Source organism: Hyla sarda, chromosome 2 (genome assembly GCF_029499605.1).
Source record: "Hyla sarda isolate aHylSar1 chromosome 2, aHylSar1.hap1, whole genome shotgun sequence".
NCBI lineage: Eukaryota > Metazoa > Chordata > Amphibia > Anura > Hylidae > Hyla > Hyla sarda.
The window spans coordinates 441,186,081-441,207,228 of NC_079190.1; the positions used below are offsets into that span (position 1 = coordinate 441,186,081).

General features: G+C 44.4%; 2 protein-coding genes across 5 annotated transcripts in view; one reads left to right on the forward strand and one right to left on the reverse strand.

Annotated features, from left to right (window-relative positions):
- The window catches only part of ASPA (aspartoacylase), a 174,586-nt gene that overhangs the window by 84,469 nt on the left and 68,969 nt on the right, over positions 1-21,148 (reverse strand). Inside the window, exon 3 of one of the 4 annotated variants that reach the window (XM_056559266.1) lies at positions 20,513-20,662. The exons of the other annotated variants lie outside the window; for them this stretch is intronic. The gene's annotated coding sequence lies outside the window, so the exon portion shown is untranslated. The remainder of the gene's footprint in view (positions 1-20,512; positions 20,663-21,148) is intronic. 4 annotated transcript variants of the gene reach the window in all.
- Positions 1-21,148, forward strand: part of LOC130357494 (transient receptor potential cation channel subfamily V member 3-like) — a 74,610-nt gene that overhangs the window by 21,838 nt on the left and 31,624 nt on the right. The window contains exons 3-9 of the mRNA XM_056560193.1: positions 1,899-1,970; positions 2,896-3,044; positions 6,630-6,806; positions 10,805-10,945; positions 19,331-19,611; positions 20,505-20,681; positions 20,850-21,005. Coding sequence (XP_056416168.1) covers positions 1,899-1,970; positions 2,896-3,044; positions 6,630-6,806; positions 10,805-10,945; positions 19,331-19,611; positions 20,505-20,681; positions 20,850-21,005 — 1,153 coding nt within the window. The remainder of the gene's footprint in view (positions 1-1,898; positions 1,971-2,895; positions 3,045-6,629; positions 6,807-10,804; positions 10,946-19,330; positions 19,612-20,504; positions 20,682-20,849; positions 21,006-21,148) is intronic.

Consider the following 21,148-nt stretch of genomic DNA (forward strand, 5'->3'; position numbering starts at 1 on the left):
TGTACCATACGTTTCCGCACGGAGCCCCTTCTTATGAGCATCGGATCTCATCACGAGAGGATTGAACTTTTGGTCCTCCCCAATTGCACCTCGGAAATTCTCCTTGGACTTCCCTGGCTTCAACTTCATTCCCCAACCCTGGATTGGTCCACTGGGGAGATCAAGAGTTGGGGGTCCTCTTGTGCCAAGAACTGTCTAAAACCGGTTCCCAGTAACCCTTGCCGTAACTCTGTGGTTCCTCCTGTATCCGGTCCCCCTAAGGTCATTAAGGACTCTGCCTGCCACAGGAAATGCCCCTCCCCCCCTCCCAGGCAAGCTTCTGTGTCCCCTCATGGCCCTCGTCCTGGTGTCACACTGCCCCGTGCCAGGTCTCGCCCTCTGCCCTCTCTCCCCATTCCTACTCCTGCGGTTCTGCCTGCCGTTGAGGAATCCCTCCTTCCTTTCCCGGTGTCCTCATCCCAGGGGAGGCAGTTACCCGATAAAGAAAAGGGGAGACCTAAGGGGGGGGGTACTGTTACGCCTAGCGCTCCGGGTCCCCGCTCCTCCCCGGAGCGCTCACGGCGCCTTTCTCCCTGCAGCTCCCCGGTCAGCGCTGACCGGGAGCGCTGCCCTGTCATGGCCGTTGGGGATGCGATTCGCACAGCGGGACGCGCCCGCTCGCGAATCGCATCCCAGGTCACTTACCCGTTCCCGTCTCCTGCGGTCATGTGCTGGCGCGCGCGGCTCCGCTCTCTAGGGCGCGCGCGCGCCAGCTCCCTGAGACTTAAAGGGCCAGTGCACCAATGATTGGTGCCTGGCCCAATTAGCTTAATTGGTTCCCATCTGTTTCCTGGCTATATCTAGTCTACTCCCTTGCACTTCCTTGCCGGATCTTGTTGCCCTAGAGCCTAGTGAAAGCGTTTTTGTGTGTTTATACCCTGTGTACCAGAACTTTGCTATCTCCCCTGACTACGAACCTTGCCGCCTGCCCCCGACCTTCTGCTACGTCCGACTTTGCTTCTGCCTACTCCCTTGTACCTCGCCTTTCTTCAGCAGCCAGAGAGGTGAGCCGTTGCTAGTGGATACGACCTGGTCACTACCGCCGCAGCAAGACCATCCCGCTTTGCGGCGGGCTCTGGTGAAAACCTGTAGTGTCTTAGAACCGGTCCACTAGCACGGTCCTCGCTATCCCTCTCTGGCACAGAGGATCCACCTCCTGCCAGCCGGCATCGTGACATCCATCAGCCAGCATGCACTATTTTATTCTCAGGTAAACTACCGGATCCCAGATGTATCCTATTTAAGTCCCCCTCAATGCAAGTCTATGGGAGGGCACGTGAAGGCCGTCACACCCCCTCCCATAGACTTGCATTGATGGGCGGGGTGGGACGTTCCAATCCTCCGGCCACTGCATCGCCAGTCATCAGGCACAGAGCGAAGCTCGCTCCGTGCACCAGATGACAAGGGGTGCTGTAGGAGAGATCATGGGGGTTCCCATTGGTGGGACCCCGCGATCAGATATCTTATCCCCTGTCCTTTGGGTAGAGGATAGGATGTCTAGGAGCAGAGTACCCCTTTAATGCAACAAATGCACTGCTGTAAAGTTCCTCTTCCCCCTCTTCCAGTTAACTCTTTGGTTGGTGAGAGGTTAATGCCTGTTATGTTCAGACTATGAAGATACTTGACGAGGGGTAGGTCAGTAGCCATGAAGACCCTAGAGGAGTCCCAAGTTAAGATTTTAAACCCAGTAATTTCCCCCTTTTGTACACCCTCCCAGTAGATGCTGGGAATTTTGCTGCTAATCTATAATATTATATCATAGTATAATAATAAATACATCATTATTTCACTGATAAAATAATGAGCAGGTAAATAAACGATTTATCCCTATAAATGATCTTTGTGTTTGTTTTTCCTAGTGACAACAACAAATGTGATGGCGTTGATTCCCCGTCAGAAAACACCAGCCTGCTGGACCCACACAACACCAAGTAACCACTGTTTAAGCACTGGTGATGTTAAATGTTATAAACAAGTTAAAGCCAAATCACATGTAAAATTTAAAAAGTCAGGGCTGTCTGGTTTAGGAAATCGATTTTTTTTATAGCCTATTAGGATATTTCCTATTAGGAGTGATGGACGCCTGTGATGTAGTGAAATGTGGAAACTTAGTGCCAAGTGCCAAGTGAGGGGAAAGTGAAAAATAAGTTTTTCCATGTGAAATTATAGCTCCTAGTTTGTTCTAAGCAGTAGTAAGAGGATGTTGGGAGTTGTTGTTTCACCAATCATAACTGTAGACTAAGGTACTACAGTACTGATGGGACTTAGGCAAAATACACAATGATATCAGTGACTTATTCTTCTTCATCTGGTCCAGACCGTCATTGCTTCTTCAAGCTACATCTTTCCTCTGCAGATTCTGATGCCCAGACAGCACTGGATCCTCACTTTGTCAGCAGATCCTCATCTACTTTACCCCTGAATATAACACTGACACCCACTGTTCGCTATAAATATGATCAATGCTCATTTTCTGCCTCTCTTTGGCTGATTTGAAAGAGTCCATAGAAATGTGCGTCAGGGCACAGACAACACCAGATCAGATCTGATCCCTTTGAAGTCCCGTGTTGGCAAAAAAGGTGCAGGTGGCTTTCCGAAAGCTAAAATAATCTTCCCATGTATCCTACTGTTTGTTTGTTTTTACTTAGAATGGTCTTATAATTTGTACATCTCTGCTTAGACTTCTGTCATTCATGGTGTGAGATTATCTAGCAGAATTTCTTCTACTGGATACCACAGTATAATAACTGTATGATTTATTTTTTATGGTTTGTATTTAATAATACAATACATATCCCAAAGTAAATTAGTTACATTTGTAAATATTATTTAGAAAGTATTTTGTAAACATTACAGTAAACCTGCATACAATGAAATTCATAAAACACAAAATGAGAAGAACCTTATTTTGAAGGCTGTTACCCAAGGAGACATAGTGTCACTAGAAAGACTATTGGGAGAAATCGAGGAACAGTCTTCTCAATTTCCACATCAGTTTGTGCAAGGTAATACAACAATTTCTGTTCTGAATATTATCTTAAAGGGGTTGTCTGGATTGAAAAAAATACTTTTGGCTGTAGGGGGGTATAAACATAAAAAAGAAGTTACACTCACTTATCCAGAGCCCTCACAGCTGGCATATCAACGCTCCAAGTCCTCGATCATCACCGCTACTTCCTGGTTCCTAGTGACACCGCTGCGGCCAGTGGTTGGCTGGAGAAGTTCTTGCGGGGGTCCCCAGAAACCAGGAGGAAGTAGTGATGAGTGGGGACCTTTAACAAAATGGCTGCACAAAAAAATGTTGTGGGATTTCCCCCTCCTCTTAGACAACCAGATTTAGTAGTTGGCTAATTAACATTCTCTGCTAAATCCGGTTAGTCAAAGCTCTTAAGACTAATAAACACAAGTCGACCTTTTAGGAACCATGCACATTATGAAATATCTGCCAAAGAAATTCCAAGCAAAGATTCCATGTGTGGCAGGCATGGGTAGAATAAAGCTGCGGTGTGGACATGCACAACATTGAAATTTCTTCAGCAAAAATTCTGCAGTGTGCACAATGCAGCAGAATCCTATTAAAAACAATGGGAGGCTTCTGTCCTGGAAACTCTGGCTGAAATTTCTCCGGGCAAAAATCACGCTGTGTGCATGGGCCCTTAGGCTACTTTCATACTGTTCATTTCTGTTACAAATGGACGTTAAGGGCTTTTTTTTCCCCATTGACCGCCATTAATGTCTGTTATTGTAATGGAGCCTAACAGTAGGCATAACAGGCAAGAGGTCCCATTCACTTGAATGGGATTCTCTAACGTCCATTATTGCACTCCGTTATTCTGTCGGAGATAGCGGGAGAAAAAGACGTCCCAAGCACAATCTTTTCTCCCACTATCTTCCAACAGAGCCGCTACTGACGGGCAGTAGAGGTAGTGTGAAAGGAGCCTTAGACTTAAAAAATGAAAATGGTGCTGGTAGATGGCACAAAGAATTATACATATATATACAGTCATGGCCGTAAATGTTGGCACCCCTGAAATTTTTCAAGAAAATGAAGTATTTTTCAAAGAAAAGGATTGCAGTAACACATGTTTTGTTATACACATGTGTTTGTATTGGAACCAAACCAAAAAAAATGAAGGAAAAAAAGCCAATTGGACATAATGTCACACCAAACTCCAAAAATGGTCTGGACAAAATTATTGGCACCCTTAACTTAATATTTGGTTGCACACCATTTGGAAAAAATAACTGAAATCAGTCACTTCCTATAACCATCAATAAGCTTCTTACACCTCTCAGCTGGAATGTTGGACCACTCTTCTTTTACAAACTGCTCCAGGTCTCTCTAATTGGAAGGTCGCCTTTTCCCAACAGCAATTTTAAGATCTCTCCACAGGTGTTCAATGGGATTTTGATTTGGACTCAAACCCAGCTTTCTGACACTGGGCTGTACAGTGCGACCCAAAATCCGTTGGTAATCCTAAGATTTCATGATTCACATTCAAGGCACCAAGTGTCAGAGGCAGCAAAACAATCTCAAAACATAATTGAACCTTCACCATATTTCACTGTAGGTACTGTGTAGGCCTCATTCCATTTTCGGTAAACAGTAGAATGATGTGCTTCACCAAAAAGCTCAATCTTGGTCTCATCTGTCCACAATACATTTTCCCAGAAGGATTTTGGTTTACTCAACTTCACTTTGGCAAAATGTAGTCTTGTTTCTTTATGTCTCTGTGTCAGCAGTGGGGTCCTCCTGGGTCTCCTGCCATAGCATTTCATTTCATCTAAATGTTGACGGATAGTTTGCACTAACACTGATGCTCCCTGAGCCTGCAGGACAGCTTGAATATCTATGGAACTTGTTTGGGGCTGCTTATCCACCATCCAGACTATCCTGCGTTGACATCAATTTTTTTCTCTTCCGTCCATGCCCAGGGAGATTAGCTACAGTGCCATGAGTTGCAAACTTCTTGACAATGTTGCGCACAAAGGAAAATCGAGATTGTGGACAAAGGAAAATCGAGATCTCTGGAGATGGACTTGTAACCTTGAGATTGTTGATATTTTTCCACAATTTTGGTTGTCAAGTCCTCAGACAGTTCTCTTCTCCTCTTTATGTTGTCCATGCTTAGTGTGGCACACACACACACACACACAATGCAAAGACTAAGTGAACTTCTCTCCTTTTTATCTGCTTTCAGGTATGATTTTTATATTGCCCAAATCTTTTACTTGCCCCAGGTCAGTTTAAAGGAGCATCACATGCTGGAAACAATCTTATTTTAAAGGGTGCCAAAATTTTGTCCAGCCCATTTTTGGAGTTTGGTGTGACATTATGTCTAATTTGCTTTTTTCCCTCCCTTTTTTGGTTTAGTTCCAATACACACAAAGGGAACAAACATGTGTATAGCAAAACATGTGTTACTGCAATCCTTTTCTGTGAGAAATACTTCATTTTCTAGAAAAATTTCAGGGGTGCCAACATTTACGGCCATGACTGTATATATATCTCAATGCTGTTTTTACTCCAATAGATGCTGCCAGAAACAGTTCAAGCAGTAACTGTCATTAGAATAAGCTATCCTGCTTATGTGCATGAGAGAAAGCCCTATTTCAAGCCATGATGTGACTTATATTCTGTATTTATCAGCATATTTTCTCCACTGCAGACTCCATATAGGCAGAGACTACTTGCTATGAAGTCTTCTATATACAAAAAAAAAAAAAAAATACAGAGGAGATCCTGCTCCCCTATAACTCAATATCACACCCTTAGAAGTAGAATTAGCAGACATTGGAGAACATTATCAAGCAATTCTAGAGCAGTACTGGGCAGTGTAATCAGTGAATACTGCAGTAGGAGACACACAGAACACTTACTAGAAGCAACAGCCGTGTCCGTTTTGTCTGCACCTTTTTTCTAATCTTCAACAGACTTTGGGATTCAGAGACACAAAAGGTTATTTTAATCCTTTAATCCCTCAGCCCCCCACCCCTCCCCATTTGGCAAGGGTTTGTCCACTACATTTTGCAGCCAAATTCAATACTATGGCCCTGATTTACTATTGTCGGGTTGTGCATCAAATTGTGTCGCATTTTGACACAAGTTGTGTCTGCGCCAGAATCTGCGCCAAAAAAAAAAAAAAAAAAACTCTCTATTTAACTTATAAAACCCGAAAAAGAGGCATGAAACAGGGGCGTGATCCCAACATTTTCAAAAAATCCCAACATATTTACTAATGTTTCCACAGAAAATGTGGTGGATTTAAACTCTGGAAAACCCCACAGCTAAGAGCAGTTGTTGTAAAAAAAAAAAATGTAGGGAAAGTGCAAAACGTAGGGAAACATTCGTAAATACCGTGGAAAAATATCTGTTGTGGGGAAAAAAAAAACACAAAGAAAACTAAACTCCACTCTTAGTAAATCAGAGCCTATATTACAGTTTAATAAAGCAATGTTTTTATATTCTAGAAAAAAAAGTAAATTAGCCAACAAAAGTTCCTTATTTCGTTCTAATAAATATTGCAAAGTGTAAACAACCTAATCCATACAACCGTATGCAGAAAATAATATGATATGTTCCATTTTAGACTTTCTCATGTACAGACTGACATCACAGGACACTGGCAAAACCTGCCTGATGAAGGCACTGCTGAACATAAACGATAAGACTCCAGAGATAGTGCACATTCTGCTATCATTTACCAGGAGACACGGTTTTCTGGACAGATTTATCAATGCTGAATATACAGAGGAGAATTACAGAGGTAAATAAAATCAGTAGATATGTTTATTCATGACTAAAATTGACATATGCTGTGCGTGCCACAGAGTGCCAGTCTGTTAACTGCCCTCTAGTGAGTCCCTTAAATGACAGGCCACTTATCAGCCTCAACCATACTTAGGCCAGAGGGGCAGATAGAAGTCACTGGGGACTGGTTGATGACTCAGCGAGCGGAGATCCAGCCTGGCAGCCGCCGCCTGCAGTCGATCCCCGCGACACTGTTCCATCACCATTGACGGCTATGCAGTGCTCACGGAATTCCACACAAAGAATGAACATGTTCATTCTCTGTGCAGAACAATTTCAGTCGCAGAATTGTCCGCCGCTGAAATTCCTCAGTGTGAACGGGTCTCGCAGAAACCCATTCATGCTAATGGTAATGTTCACTGCGCGGAATTCCGCGATTGTGAACGTACCCTGAAGGTGATGACAGGTTCCCTTTAAGAAGTGTTTGACTGCTGAGGAACTTTACCACTGGGACAGCCAGCCATCCTGTTTCCCACATCTGAATCAGCAAATGTCAAACATGCATGCTGCTGTTCCGATAGCATCTATTGGACTAATGAAGTTAGAAGGGAGTCACTAACCAACTTATCATTCCCACTTGTGTTGTTTAAAGCAAACTGGACTGCCCCCATTCCCCATACATTTGTTATATTGGCCTTGGGTACTTTCATATAGATACACTTCTTTCATATAGATCCTACACTTTAATAAAAATAATAGGATATACAGTATCTTATATAAGTGAGTACACCTTTCACATTTTTGCATATTGAAAACATTAACCCCTCAAGGACCACAGGTTTTTCCATTTTTGAACTTTGTTTTTTTCCTCATCACCTTCTAAAAATCATAATGCTTTCAATTGTGCACCTACAGACTCACATGAGGGCTTATTTTTTGCATCACCAATTGTACTTTGTAGTGACATCAATCATTTCACCACGAAAATTATGGCGAACTCAGAAAAAAATATATTAGTGGGGCAAAATTGAAAAAAAAACGCCATTTTGTAAATTTTGGGGGCTTCCGATTCTACGGAGTGCACTTTTCTGTAAAAATAACACCATATATTTATTCTGTCGGTCCATATGGTTACAACAATACCCAATTTATATATGTTTTTCTTTATTTTACTACTTAAAAAAATTATAACTACATGCACCAAAATTAGTATTTGTCCTCTTCTGACCCCTATAAATTTCTTATTTTTCTGTATACGGGGCGGTATGAGGGCAAATTTATTGCACCGTGATCTGAGGTTTTTATCAGCAACATGATTGTTTTGATCACTTTAAAAAAAAATGTTTAGGGTATACAAAGGGACCAAAAATACGCACAACATTATATTTTTATAGTTCGGCCATTTATGCACGCAGTGATACCACATATGTTTATTTTTATTTACAAATTTTTTATTTTTAAATGGGAAAAGGGGGTGATTCAAACTTTTATTTAGGAAGGGGTTAAATCACATTTATTCTTTTTTTTTTTTTTAGCCCCCATAGGGGACTATTACTTGCAATCCTTTGATTGCATACACTGTTCAATGCTATGCCATAGAATAGCACTAATCAGTGTAATCTGCGCTCGATTGCTCAAGCCTAAATCTCTGGCTTGGAGCAATCAAACACCGATCAGGCAGCGTGGACCGAGGTAAGGCACCTCCCGTTGTCCTCTCAGCTGTTTGGGATGCCGCGATTTCACTGTGACGGTCCCGAACAGCTCCGCTGAGCTAAACACCCGTGATTTCTCCCGATCAACTTTGATTGCGGCATCTAAAGGGTTAATAACGGACATCAGCCCGATTGGCGATGTCCGGTATAAGCAACACGTTCTGGTTGCTGATAGCAACCAGGACCCAGCAGATACGAAGCGCGCTCAGCTTCTTCGTAGTCGTTAGGGGTTAAAGAAATTAAATTCTGCTACAATGTAAAGTAGTGAGTGCACAGCCTGTATAACAGTTTTTAATGTTGTGTTCCCTCAAAATAACTCATCACAGCCAATAATGTCTAAACCTTGGCAACAAAAGTGAACATACCGCTAAGTGGGAATGTACAAATTGGGTCCAAAGTGTCATTATTTGGCGGGGACCATTTTTTTTTCAGCACTGCGCTAAGCCTCTTAGGCATTGAGTTCACCAGAGCTTCACAGGTTGCCATAGGAGTCCTCTTCCTCTCCTCCGTGACAACATCATAGAGCTGGTGGATGTTAGAGACCTTGCGCTCCTCAACCTTTCCTTTGAGGATTCTCCACAGATACTCAATAGGATTTAGGTCTGGAAAAATGCTTGACCAGTCCATCACCCTAACATTCTTAAGCAAGGCAGTGGTAGTCTTGGAGGTGTCTTTGGGGTAGTTATTATGTTGGAATACTGCACTGAGGCCCTGTCTTTAAAGGAAGGGGATCATGCTCTTCTTCAGTATATCACAGTACATGTTGGCATTCATGGTTCCCTCAATGAACTGTAGCTCCCCAGTGCCAGCAGCACTTACACAGCCACAGACCATGACACTCCCACCACCATGCTTGACCGTAGGCAAGACACGCTATGTACTCCTTACCTAGTTGCTGTTAGACAAGCTTGACATCATCTGAAACAAATAAGTTTATCTTGGTCTCATAAGACAACAGGTCATGGTTTCAGTAATCCATTTACTTACTCTGCTTGTCTTTAGCAAACTTTCTTGTGGGCTTTCTTGTGCTTCATTTTAAAAAGAGGCTTCCTTCTCGGACGACAGCCATGCAGACCAATTTTATGCAGTCTGCGGTATAAGATCTGAGCACTGCCATGCTGACCCCTCACCCCTTCAACCGCTTCTGTAGCACTGCTGACAGTCTATTTCCCAAAGACAACCTCTGGATATGACGCAGAGCATGTGCACTCAAGTTCTTTGTTCAACCATTACGAGGGATGTTCTGGGTAGAACCTGTCTTGTGAAATCGCTGTACGGTCTTGCCCACTGTACTACAGCTCAGTTTCAGGGTCATGGTAATCTTTGTGTGGCCTAGGCCATGTCTTTATGTAGAGATAAAATTCTATTTTTCAGATCCTCAGAGAATTCTTTGCCATGAGGTGCAATGTCGAACTTCCAGTGACAAGTATTAGAGAGTGCGAGAACCATAACACCAAAGACACCTGCTCCCCATTCACACCTGAGACATTGTTACACTAACGAGTCACATGACAATGTGAAAATGGCTAATTGGGACCAGTTTGGACATTTCCACTTAGGGATGTGCTCACTTTTGTTGCCAAGGTTTAGACATAAATGGGGGCTGTGTGATGAGTTATTTTGAAGGGACAGAACATTAAACACTGTTATACAGGCTGTGCGCTCACTACTTTACATTATAGCAGAGTGTTATTTCTTCAGTCTTGTTACATGAAAAGAGAATAAAATATTTACATAAATGTATGTAAGAGTTGTGTGAGATACTGTACAATATTTTCTAGGATTGCCACATTGTCACTAGTGTTGAGCGGCATAGGCCATATTCGAATTCGCGAATATTCGCGAATATATGGACGAATATTCGTCATATATTCGCTAAATTCGCATATTCGTAATATTCTCGTTTTATCTTCGCATATGCGAAAATTCGGGTATGCGAAAATTAACACATGCGAAAATTAGCATATACAAAAATTAGCATAAGTGAAAATTCGCATATGAGAAAATTAGCATATGCAAATTTTCTCATATGCTAAAAATTCGCACACCAGTCTCACACAGTAGTATTAGAGCCTTCTTTACACCACACAAGCTGGAAGCAGGGAGGGATGATCAATGTGATGTGCACTGTGTGAAAAAAAAAAAAAAAAAAAAAAAAAAAAACAATATTCGTAATTACGAATATATAGTGCTATATTCGCGAATATTCGCGAATAAAATTTGCATTGCGAATATTCGCGAGCAACACTAATTGTCACATGTATGTTAGTTATTTTGAGCAATTTATACTCTTGTCATCTAGGTCAAACTGCTTTGCACATTGCTATCGAAAGACGTCAGAATGAAATTGTTAAGTATCTCCTTAAAGAAGGTTCTAAAGTGAATGTACGTGCGCAAGGCCTGTTCTTTAATCCAAAGTGCAAAAATAATGGATTTTATTTTGGTAAGTAAAAACATATGCATTCATCTAAATTGCTAGTAATTCTATAAGACCAAGAGTTATTTACATTTACAAAGCTACAGTGTACCTTTAAAATCACTGTTAAAATCCAAAAGACTGGTACACATACATTGGGTATTCTCCTATTAACCACATAAATGCAAGATTGAGCTGGTACACCAAGTTACTAGAGCATCCTCCAATGGGATCAGGCTTTAACACAATAATGGATCTCGAAGGTCCTGCAGAAGATATCTTAATTTAATTCCAACTTTGGAGCCAAACACATGGTTTTGATATGAATAAAAGGAGAGGGTGGGCTATCAGAATCATTTCTCTTAGTGGACCAAACAAACAGATATGTTCAAATGTGGCAGCGTGTCCACAATGTGTAAACGCATTGTAAAAGAATTTTCCAAAACTCAATATTTATGCCTTAAAGGGGTTATCCAGGAAACAACTTTTTATATATATATATATATATATATATATATATATATATATATATATATATATCAACTGGTTCCAGAAAGTTAAACAGATTTGTAAATTACTGCTATTAAAAAATCTTAATCTTTCAGTACTTATGAGCTTCTGAAGTTAAGGTTGTTCTTTTCTGTCTAAGTGTTCTCTGATGACATGTGTCTTGGAAACCGCCCAGTTTAGAAGAGGTTTGCTATGGGGATTTGCTTCTAAACTGGGCGGTTCCTGAGACATGTGTCATCAGAGAGCACTTAGACAGAAAAGAACAACCTTAACTTCAGAAGCTCATAAGTACTGAAAGGATTAAGATTTTTTAATAGAAGTAATTGTTACGCCGAGCGCTCCGGGTCCCCGCTCCTCCCCGGAGCGCTCGCTACACTTCCCTCACTGCAGCGCCCCGGTCGGTTCCACGGACCCGGGGCGCTGCGTTACTACCTCCGGCCGGGATGCGATTCGCGATGCGGGTAGCGCCCGCTCGCGATGCGCACCCCGGCTCCCGTACCTTACTCGCTCCCCGTCAGTTCTGTCCCGGCGCGCGCGGCCCCGCTCCCTAGGGCGCGCGCGCGCCGGGTCTTTGCGATTTAAAGGGCCACTGCACCGCTGATTGGTGCAGTGGTTCCAATTAGTGTTTACACCTGTGCACTTCCCTATATCACCTCACTTCCCCTTCACTCCCTCGCCGGATCTTGTTGCCCTAGTGCCAGTGAAAGCGTTCCTTGTGTGTTCCTTGCCTGTGATTCCAGACCTTCTGCCGTTGCCCCTGACTACGATCCTTGCTGCCTGCCCCGACCTTCTGCTACGTCCGACCTTGCTTCTGTCTACTCCCTTGTACCGCGCCTATCTTCAGCAGCCAGAGAGGTTGAGCCGTTGCTAGGGGATACGACCTGGTCACTACCGCCGCAGCAAGACCATCCCGCTTTGCGGCGGGCTCTGGTGAAAACCAGTAGTGACTTAGAACCGATCCTCTAGCACGGTCCACGCCAATCCCTCTCTGGCACAGAGGATCCACTACCTGCCAGCCGGCATCGTGACAGTAGATCCGGCCATGGATCCCGCTGAAGTTCCTCTGCCAGTTGTCGCTGACCTCACCACGGTGGTCGCCCAGCAGTCACAACAGATTGCGCAACAAGGCCAACAGCTGTCTCAACTGACTGTTATGCTACAACAGTTACTACCACAGCTCCAGCAATCATCTCCTCCGCCAGCTCCTGTACCTCCTCCGCAGCGAGTGGCCGCTTCTGGAATACGACTATCCTTGCCGGATAAATTTGATGGGGACTCTAAGTTTTGCCGTGGCTTTCTTTCCCAATGTTCATTACACTTGGAGATGATGTCGGACCAGTTCCCCACTGAAAGGTCTAAGGTGGCTTTCGTAGTCAGCCTGCTGTCTGGAAAAGCCCTGGCTTGGGCCACACCGCTCTGGGACCGCAATGACCCCGTCACTGCCTCTGTACACTCCTTCTTCTCGGAAATTCGAAGTGTCTTTGAGGAACCTGCCCGAGCCTCTTCTGCTGAGACTGCCCTGTTGAACCTGGTCCAGGGTAATTCTTCCGTTGGCGAGTATGCCGTACAGTTCCGTACCCTTGCTTCAGAATTATCCTGGAATAATGAGGCACTCTGCGCGACCTTTAAAAAAGGCCTATCCAGCAACATTAAAGATGTTCTGGCCGCACGAGAAATCCCTGCTAACCTACATGAACTCATCCATCTTGCCACTCGCATTGACATGCGTTTTTCCGAACGGCGTCAGGAGCTCCGCCAGGATATGGACTCTGTTCGCACGAGGCGTTTCTTCTCCCCGGCTCCTCTCTCCTCTGGTCCCCTGCAATCTGTTCCTGTGCCTCCCGCCGTGGAGGCTATGCAGGTCGACCGGTCTCGCTTGACACCCCAAGAGAGGACACGACGCCGCATGGAGAATCTCTGCCTGTACTGTGCTAGTACCGAACACTTCCTGAAGGATTGTCCTATCCGTCCTCCCCGCCTGGAAAGACGTCCGCTGACTCCGCACAAAGGTGAGACAGTCCTTGATGTCTACTCTGCTTCTCCACGTCTTACTGTGCCTGTGCGGATGTCTGCCTCTGCCTTCTCCTTCTCTGCTGTGGCCTTCTTGGACTCTGGATCTGCAGGAAATTTCATCTTAGCCTCTCTCGTCAACAGGTTCAACATCCCGGTGACCAGTCTCGCCAGACCCCTCTACATCAATTGTGTAAACAATGAAAGATTGGACTGTACTATACGTTTCCGCACGGAGCCCCTTCTAATGTGCATCGGATCTCATCACGAGAGGATTGAACTGTTGGTCCTCCCCAATTGCACTTCTGAAATCCTTCTTGGACTTCCCTGGCTTCAACTCCATTCCCCAATCCTGGATTGGTCCACTGGGGAGATCAAGAGTTGGGGGCCCTCTTGTTCCAAGGACTGCTTAAAACCGGTTCCCAGTAAACCTTGCCGTGTCCCTGTGCTTCCTCATGTAACCGGTCTCCCTAAGGCCTATATGGACTTTGCGGACGTTTTTTGCAAAAAACAAGCTGAGACTCTACCTCCTCACAGGCCTTATGATTGTCCCATTGACCTCCTCCCGGGCACTACTCCACCCCGGGGCAGAATCTATCCTCTGTCCGTCCCAGAGACTCTTGCCATGTCTGAATACGTCCAAGAAAATTTAAAAAAGGGCTTTATCCGTAAATCCTCCTCTCCTGCCGGAGCCGGATTTTTCTTTGTGTCCAAAAAAGATGGCTCTCTACGTCCTTGCATTGACTACCGCGGTCTTAATAAAATCACGGTTAAGAACCGCTACCCCCTACCCCTCATCTCTGAACTCTTTGATCGTCTCCAAGGTGCCCATATTTTTACCAAACTGGACTTAAGAGGTGCTTATAATCTCATCCGCATCAGAGAGGGGGATGAATGGAAAACGGCATTTAACACCAGAGATGGACACTTTGAGTATCTGGTCATGCCCTTTGGTCTATGCAACGCCCCTGCCGTCTTCCAAGACTTTGTTAATGAAATTTTTCGTGATCTACTATACTCCTGTGTTGTTGTATATCTGGACGATATCCTGATTTTTTCTGCCAATCTTGAAGAACACCGCCAGCATGTCCGTATGGTTCTTCAGAGACTTCGTGATAATCAACTCTATGCCAAAATAGAGAAATGTCTGTTTGAATGCCAATCTCTTCCTTTTCTAGGATACTTGGTCTCTGGCCAGGGACTACAAATGGACCCAGATAAACTCTCTGCCGTCTTAGATTGGCCACGCCCCTCCGGACTCCGTGCCATCCAACGTTTTTTGGGGTTCGCCAATTATTACAGGCAATTTATTCCACATTTTTCTACCATTGTGGCTCCTATTGTGGCTTTAACAAAAAAAAATGCCGATCCCAAGTCTTGGCCTCCTCAAGCGGAAGACGCCTTTAAACGACTCAAGTCTGCCTTTTCTTCGGCTCCCGTGCTCTCCAGACCTGACCCATCTAAACCCTTCCTATTGGAGGTTGATGCCTCCTCAGTGGGAGCTGGAGCTGTCCTTCTACAAAAAAACTCTTCCGGGCATGCTGTTACTTGTGGTTTTTTTTCCAGGACCTTCTCTCCGGCGGAGAGGAACTACTCCATCGGGGATCGAGAGCTTCTAGCCATTAAATTAGCACTTGAGGAATGGAGGCATCTGCTGGAGGGATCAAGATTTCCAGTTATTATTTACACCGATCACAAGAACCTCTCCTACCTCCAGTCTGCCCAACGGCTGAATCCTCGTCAGGCCAGGTGGTCTCTGTTCTTTGCCCGATTTAATTTTGAAATTCACTTTCGGCCTGCTGATAAAAACATTAGGGCCGATGCTCTCTCTCGTTCCTCAGATGCCTCTGAAATTGAACTCTCTCCTCAACACATCATTCCTCCTGACTGCCTGATTTCCACTTCTCCAGCCTCCATCAGGCAAACTCCTCCAGGAAAGACCTTTGTTTCTCCACGCCAACGCCTTGGGATCCTCAAATGGGGTCACTCCTCCCATCTCGCAGGTCATGCGGGCATCAAGAAATCTGTGCAACTCATCTCTCGCTTCTATTGGTGGCCGACTCTAGAGACTGATGTGGTGGACTTTGTGCGAGCCTGCACTATCTGTGCCCGGGATAAGACTCCTCGCCAGAAGCCCGCTGGTTTTCTTCATCCTCTACCTGTCCCCGAACAACCTTGGTCTCTGATTGGTATGGATTTTATTACTGACTTACCCCCATCCCATGGCAACACTGTTATTTGGGTGGTCGTTGATCGATTCTCCAAAATGGCACATTTCATCCCTCTTCCTGGTCTTCCTTCAGCGCCTCAGTTGGCTAAACAATTTTTTGTACACATTTTTCGTCTTCACGGGTTGCCTACACAGATCGTCTCGGATAGAGGCGTCCAATTTGTGTCTAAATTCTGGAGGGCTCTCTGTAAACAACTCAAGATTAAATTAAATTTTTCTTCTGCATACCATCCTCAATCCAATGGACAAGTAGAGAGAATTAACCAGATCTTGGGTGACTATTTACGACATTTTGTTTCCTCCCGCCAGGATGACTGGGCAGATCTTCTACCTTGGGCCGAATTCTCGTATAATTTCAGAATCTCTGAATCTTCCTCCAAATCTCCGTTTTTCGTGGTGTACGGCCGTCACCCTCTTCCCCCCCTCCCTACCCCCTTGCCCTCTGGTCTGCCCGCTGTGGATGAAATTTCTCGTGATCTTTCCACCATATGGAAAGAGACCCAAAATTCTCTCTTACAGGCTTCTTCTCGCATGAAGAGATTCGCAGATAAGAAAAGAAGAGCTCCTCCCATTTTTTCCCCTGGAGACAAGGTATGGCTCTCCGCTAAATATGTCCGTTTCCGTGTCCCGAGCTATAAGTTGGGACCACGCTATCTTGGTCCTTTTAAAGTTTTGTGTCAAATTAATCCTGTCTCTTACAAACTTCTTCTTCCTCCTTCTCTTCGTATCCCTAATGCCTTTCACGTCTCTCTTCTTAAACCTCTCATCCTCAACCGTTTTTCTCCTAAATCTGTTCCTCCCACTCCTGTTTCCGGCTCCTCGGACATCTTCTCTGTCAAAGAGATTTTGGCCTCTAAAAAGGTCAGGGGAAGAACTTTTTTTTTAGTGGATTGGGAGGGTTGTGGTCCAGAAGAGAGGTCCTGGGAACCTGAGGACAATATCCTGGACAAAAGTCTGATCCTCAGGTTCTCAGGCCCCAAGAAGAGGGGGAGACCCAAGGGGGGGGGTACTGTTACGCCGAGCGCTCCGGGTCCCCGCTCCTCCCCGGAGCGCTCGCTACACTTCCCTCACTGCAGCGCCCCGGTCGGTTCCACGGACCCGGGGCGCTGCGTTACTACCTCCGGCCGGGATGCGATTCGCGATGCGGGTAGCGCCCGCTCGCGATGCGCACCCCGGCTCCCGTACCTTACTCGCTCCCCGTCAGTTCTGTCCCGGCGCGCGCGGCCCCGCTCCCTAGGGCGCGCGCGCGCCGGGTCTTTGCGATTTAAAGGGCCACTGCACCGCTGATTGGTGCAGTGGTTCCAATTAGTGTTTACACCTGTGCACTTCCCTATATCACCTCACTTCCCCTTCACTCCCTCGCCGGATCTTGTTGCCCTAGTGCCAGTGAAAGCGTTCCTTGTGTGTTCCTTGCCTGTGATTCCAGACCTTCTGCCGTTGCCCCTGACTACGATCCTTGCTGCCTGCCCCGACCTTCTGCTACGTCCGACCTTGCTTCTGTCTACTCCCTTGTACCGCGCCTATCTTCAGCAGCCAGAGAGGTTGAGCCGTTGCTAGGGGATACGACCTGGTCACTACCGCCGCAGCAAGACCATCCCGCTTTGCGGCGGGCTCTGGTGAAAACCAGTAGTGACTTAGAACCGATCCTCTAGCACGGTCCACGCCAATCCCTCTCTGGCACAGAGGATCCACTACCTGCCAGCCGGCATCGTGACAGTAATTTACAAATCTGTTTAACTTTCTGGAGCCAGTTGATATATATATATATATATATATATATATATATATATATGTTTTTCCTGGAATACCCCTTTAACCTTAGAAAAGGCCATCAAAAGGCCAAAGGGGTTCTGCTCTCAGCACCCCTACCCATCAGCTGACTGAGGGAGCTGCATCATTTTGACAAGTGCCGTGTCCACTTCATTGTTTATCAGGCACAGCATCATACATTTTGTAGTGACTATGCATTATATAACAATTTAGTCCTATTTACTTGAGTGAGACAGAGCTTCAGAGAGCTGTAATACCAGGATCATCCACTATATAATGTATGGTGCTGTGTCCTTTAAAGAATGAAGGGGGTGTGGCACTTGCTAGAATGCTGTGGTCTCATCAGTCAAGTGATCAGTGAGGATGCCAGGAATATGACCCCATAGTCCTAATACTGATGGCCTGTCCTATGCACCAGGAAAGCACCAAAATGTTCCATGTTTGTGCTATTCTGAATATTGTGTTGGTGCTATGTAAAGAAAACATACTATAGGACAACATAATATTACATCCTGTGATTCACATTAATAAAACTAACCAACAAAAATCCCAGAGGATCTCAGGGCAAAATCATATAATCAACTACTTTAGGGGTGACCCCCCAAAGGGGTTAACCCTAAACTAGAAATCCCCCCCCCTCAAATTTTTAAACTATCATACCATTTAAAAATATTGAATACTCAATGAATTATTCAATATTTTCAAATGGAAACAATAAAGTATTATAGATTTTAGGGGGGGTTTCTTTCTAGTTTAGGGTTAACCCCTTTGGGGGGTCACCCTTAAAGTTGTTGATTACATCACATTAATACAAGACTAGACTACCAGTTAATTCATCCAGGAGGTTGTGACTTTAGGCAAATCTGTATTCTGATCATTCTAGAATCGGGCGAGTATCCTGCCCGAATATACTATCATTAAAGGAGTAGTCCAGTCCTGAAAAACGTATCCCCTATCCTAAGGATAGGGGATAAGTTTCAGATCGCTGGCGGTCCGACCGCTGGGCCACCCGCGATCTCCTGTACAGGGCCCCGGCAGCCCTGTGGAAGGGAGCGTGTTGACCACTGCTCCGGCTCTGCCATAGTGTTGTATTGAGGGGGCGTGTCAGCCGTCGCTTCGTGCAGTGGTCAACACACCCCCTTCCCGCGGGCTGCCGGGGTCCCATACAGGAGATTGCGGGGGGCCCCAGCGGTCGGACCCCCCGTGATCTGAAATTTAACGCCTATCCTTAGGGGATACGTTTTTCAGGCTGGGATACTCCTTTTGAATAGATTAGGGTGCCCTGATCACACATCTTTTCACGGTTTCTTTATACGTCCTTCCATCCCTGAGATATGAGTGTTTATAATTAGTCTGTCCATTCTGGAAATCAGTCAGATGGGTGAGGACTTAATTTTAATAATGGGAGTGATCAGATAATGGGCGCGATTATATAGTCAGGGGTGTGAATGTTGTACATTGAGGGATGTGTATGCATAATACACACCCCCATTATAACAATAAACTATTAAATAATATTAAAATCAAATTTTTGGGGGGATGGTTGATCACAGGTTCTCTTTTAAGACTGTCAAGAAACAACAGTCTTGATAAATCTCTCCCTATATATTTATTTAATGCACATTTAGCTCCACCGAATACACACTACACTACTAATGTTGTCACAAAATATGTTTCCAATGAAGCAGATAATTTTCCCCTTTTCCAAGAAGTCGCAGATTGAAAGCCTCTAGCACCAAACCTATGCATTATATTCAACCATTCATTTGTGTGTAATGTGTTTTTTTCTGTCACTGAGTAGGCTTACTCTATTTTACCAATTTCCTGCTTACATGAATAGGGAAATACACAAATGTAAGCTGTTCAGAATAACCAACATTTTGAAATTTTAGGTGAAACTCCTTTAGCTCTTGCGGCATGCACCAACCAGCCAGGCGTAGTTGACATGCTCATGAAGAAAAACGAGACCAATGTCAGCATCCAGGACTCTTTTGGAAATACTGTGCTCCACGCACTTGTTACTGTATCCGAGAATGCAAAACCTCACAACACATTCATAATAAACATGTATGATAGGATCATACGCAACTGTAAAAATAAGTTTTTAGAAAATGTTACAAACAATGAAGGCCTCACACCAATGCAACTAGCAGCAAAGAGTGGTAAATTGGAGGTAAGATTTACTGTCTGATCTCACTAAGAAAACAAACTACAAACTTTATATCACTTCCCAAGTGTCTTAGCTTTTAAGGGCCAATCCACATATATATATTTATCACATTTCCTATTAAAGGGAACCTGTCATCAGATTTTACTATAAATAACATGTGGCAAGACATTATATATAGTAAAATCTTCTTCCTCTCCATCCCCGGGATATGTACCTGCCAACAGGGATCAGGGGTAGCAGGAATTTGCGTGGCGCTGACCGGGACAGACACAATGCAGGTACGGTGACTTGAGGTAAAATTCTTTATTAACCAAGATGCAACGCGTTTCACTGCGCAAGCTACCCCTGAAGTTTGACTTTGCTTTCTAAGAAATACCAGGAAGGCTGCAGACGGGAACTTTCCATATTCACTCCGTGCTGTCCGTTGTTGTGTATGTCAGTACACAACCGGAGTCGGTAAGCGACCAGCTATACCCCCTCCGATATCCCTTCCACTCCAGCACGTGTGATACTCCACATGGAGCACCTCTGTTTTTTGTTTTAGGTTTTGCCAGCAGGGATGGTAAGGGTATGATATTTGAAAGGGATTGTGCCACCGCTCTGCTCTATCTGTTTAGGGAGCAGAGCGTTGATGCGGGCTGTCTGAGGGGGCATGAGAACAGCCGGAGAAGATGGGATTAGGCGAGTATAGCTCCCTGCAAAGGGGACTACTTATGGGACCGGCGGGGGGACACCTTCAAACATCATATCCCCACCATCACTGTGGGCATAAACATCTCCCGGGGATGGTGAGGAAGATTTTACCATTTATAACGTGCTGATATGCGTTATATATGATAAAATCTGATGACAGGTTCCCTTTAAATATATTGTACCTGCTTTGTATCTTTTTTCAGATACTTACATATATTCTCAGCAGAGAAATAAAGGAACAAGAAAACAGAATCTTGTCTAGAATGTTCACAGACTGGGCCTATGGACCTGTTTCCTCTTTACTGTATGACTTGAAAGATGTGGATTCTTCTTCCCCAAACTCAATACTTGACTTGGTGGTCTACAATACACGCATTAGAGTAAGTGTGGAGAAAGGAAAGTCAAATGGTTGGCTTTATGAGTCTTTAACAACATTTGTAGCTATGGAACCAAATGCAATCATATTGTAGCGAGATATTAGTACAAATATTCTGGGTATATCTACAGTATATGTATAGTGGTGATTTAAATTCTATTTTTCGTTCTAGAATCGTCATGAACTATTGGCTTTAGAGCCTCTCCAAACTCTTCTTCAGATGAAATGGAACAAGTTTGCCAAATACATGTTTTTAATGTCCTTTCTTTTTTTCTTGGGATTTAATATTATATTTACTTTTTTGTACTATCGACCACGTGGAGATAAGGTACAGTGCATCCTAAATAAATAGTTTATTTGTAGTGCAGAAAATTAATCAACTCTTTTTCATAAGAGGCTGACTTGTTTAGTAATATGTTTTTCACAATTCATGTGATAGCAGCTGATAGCAGTAGTTTCAGCCGCCCATCG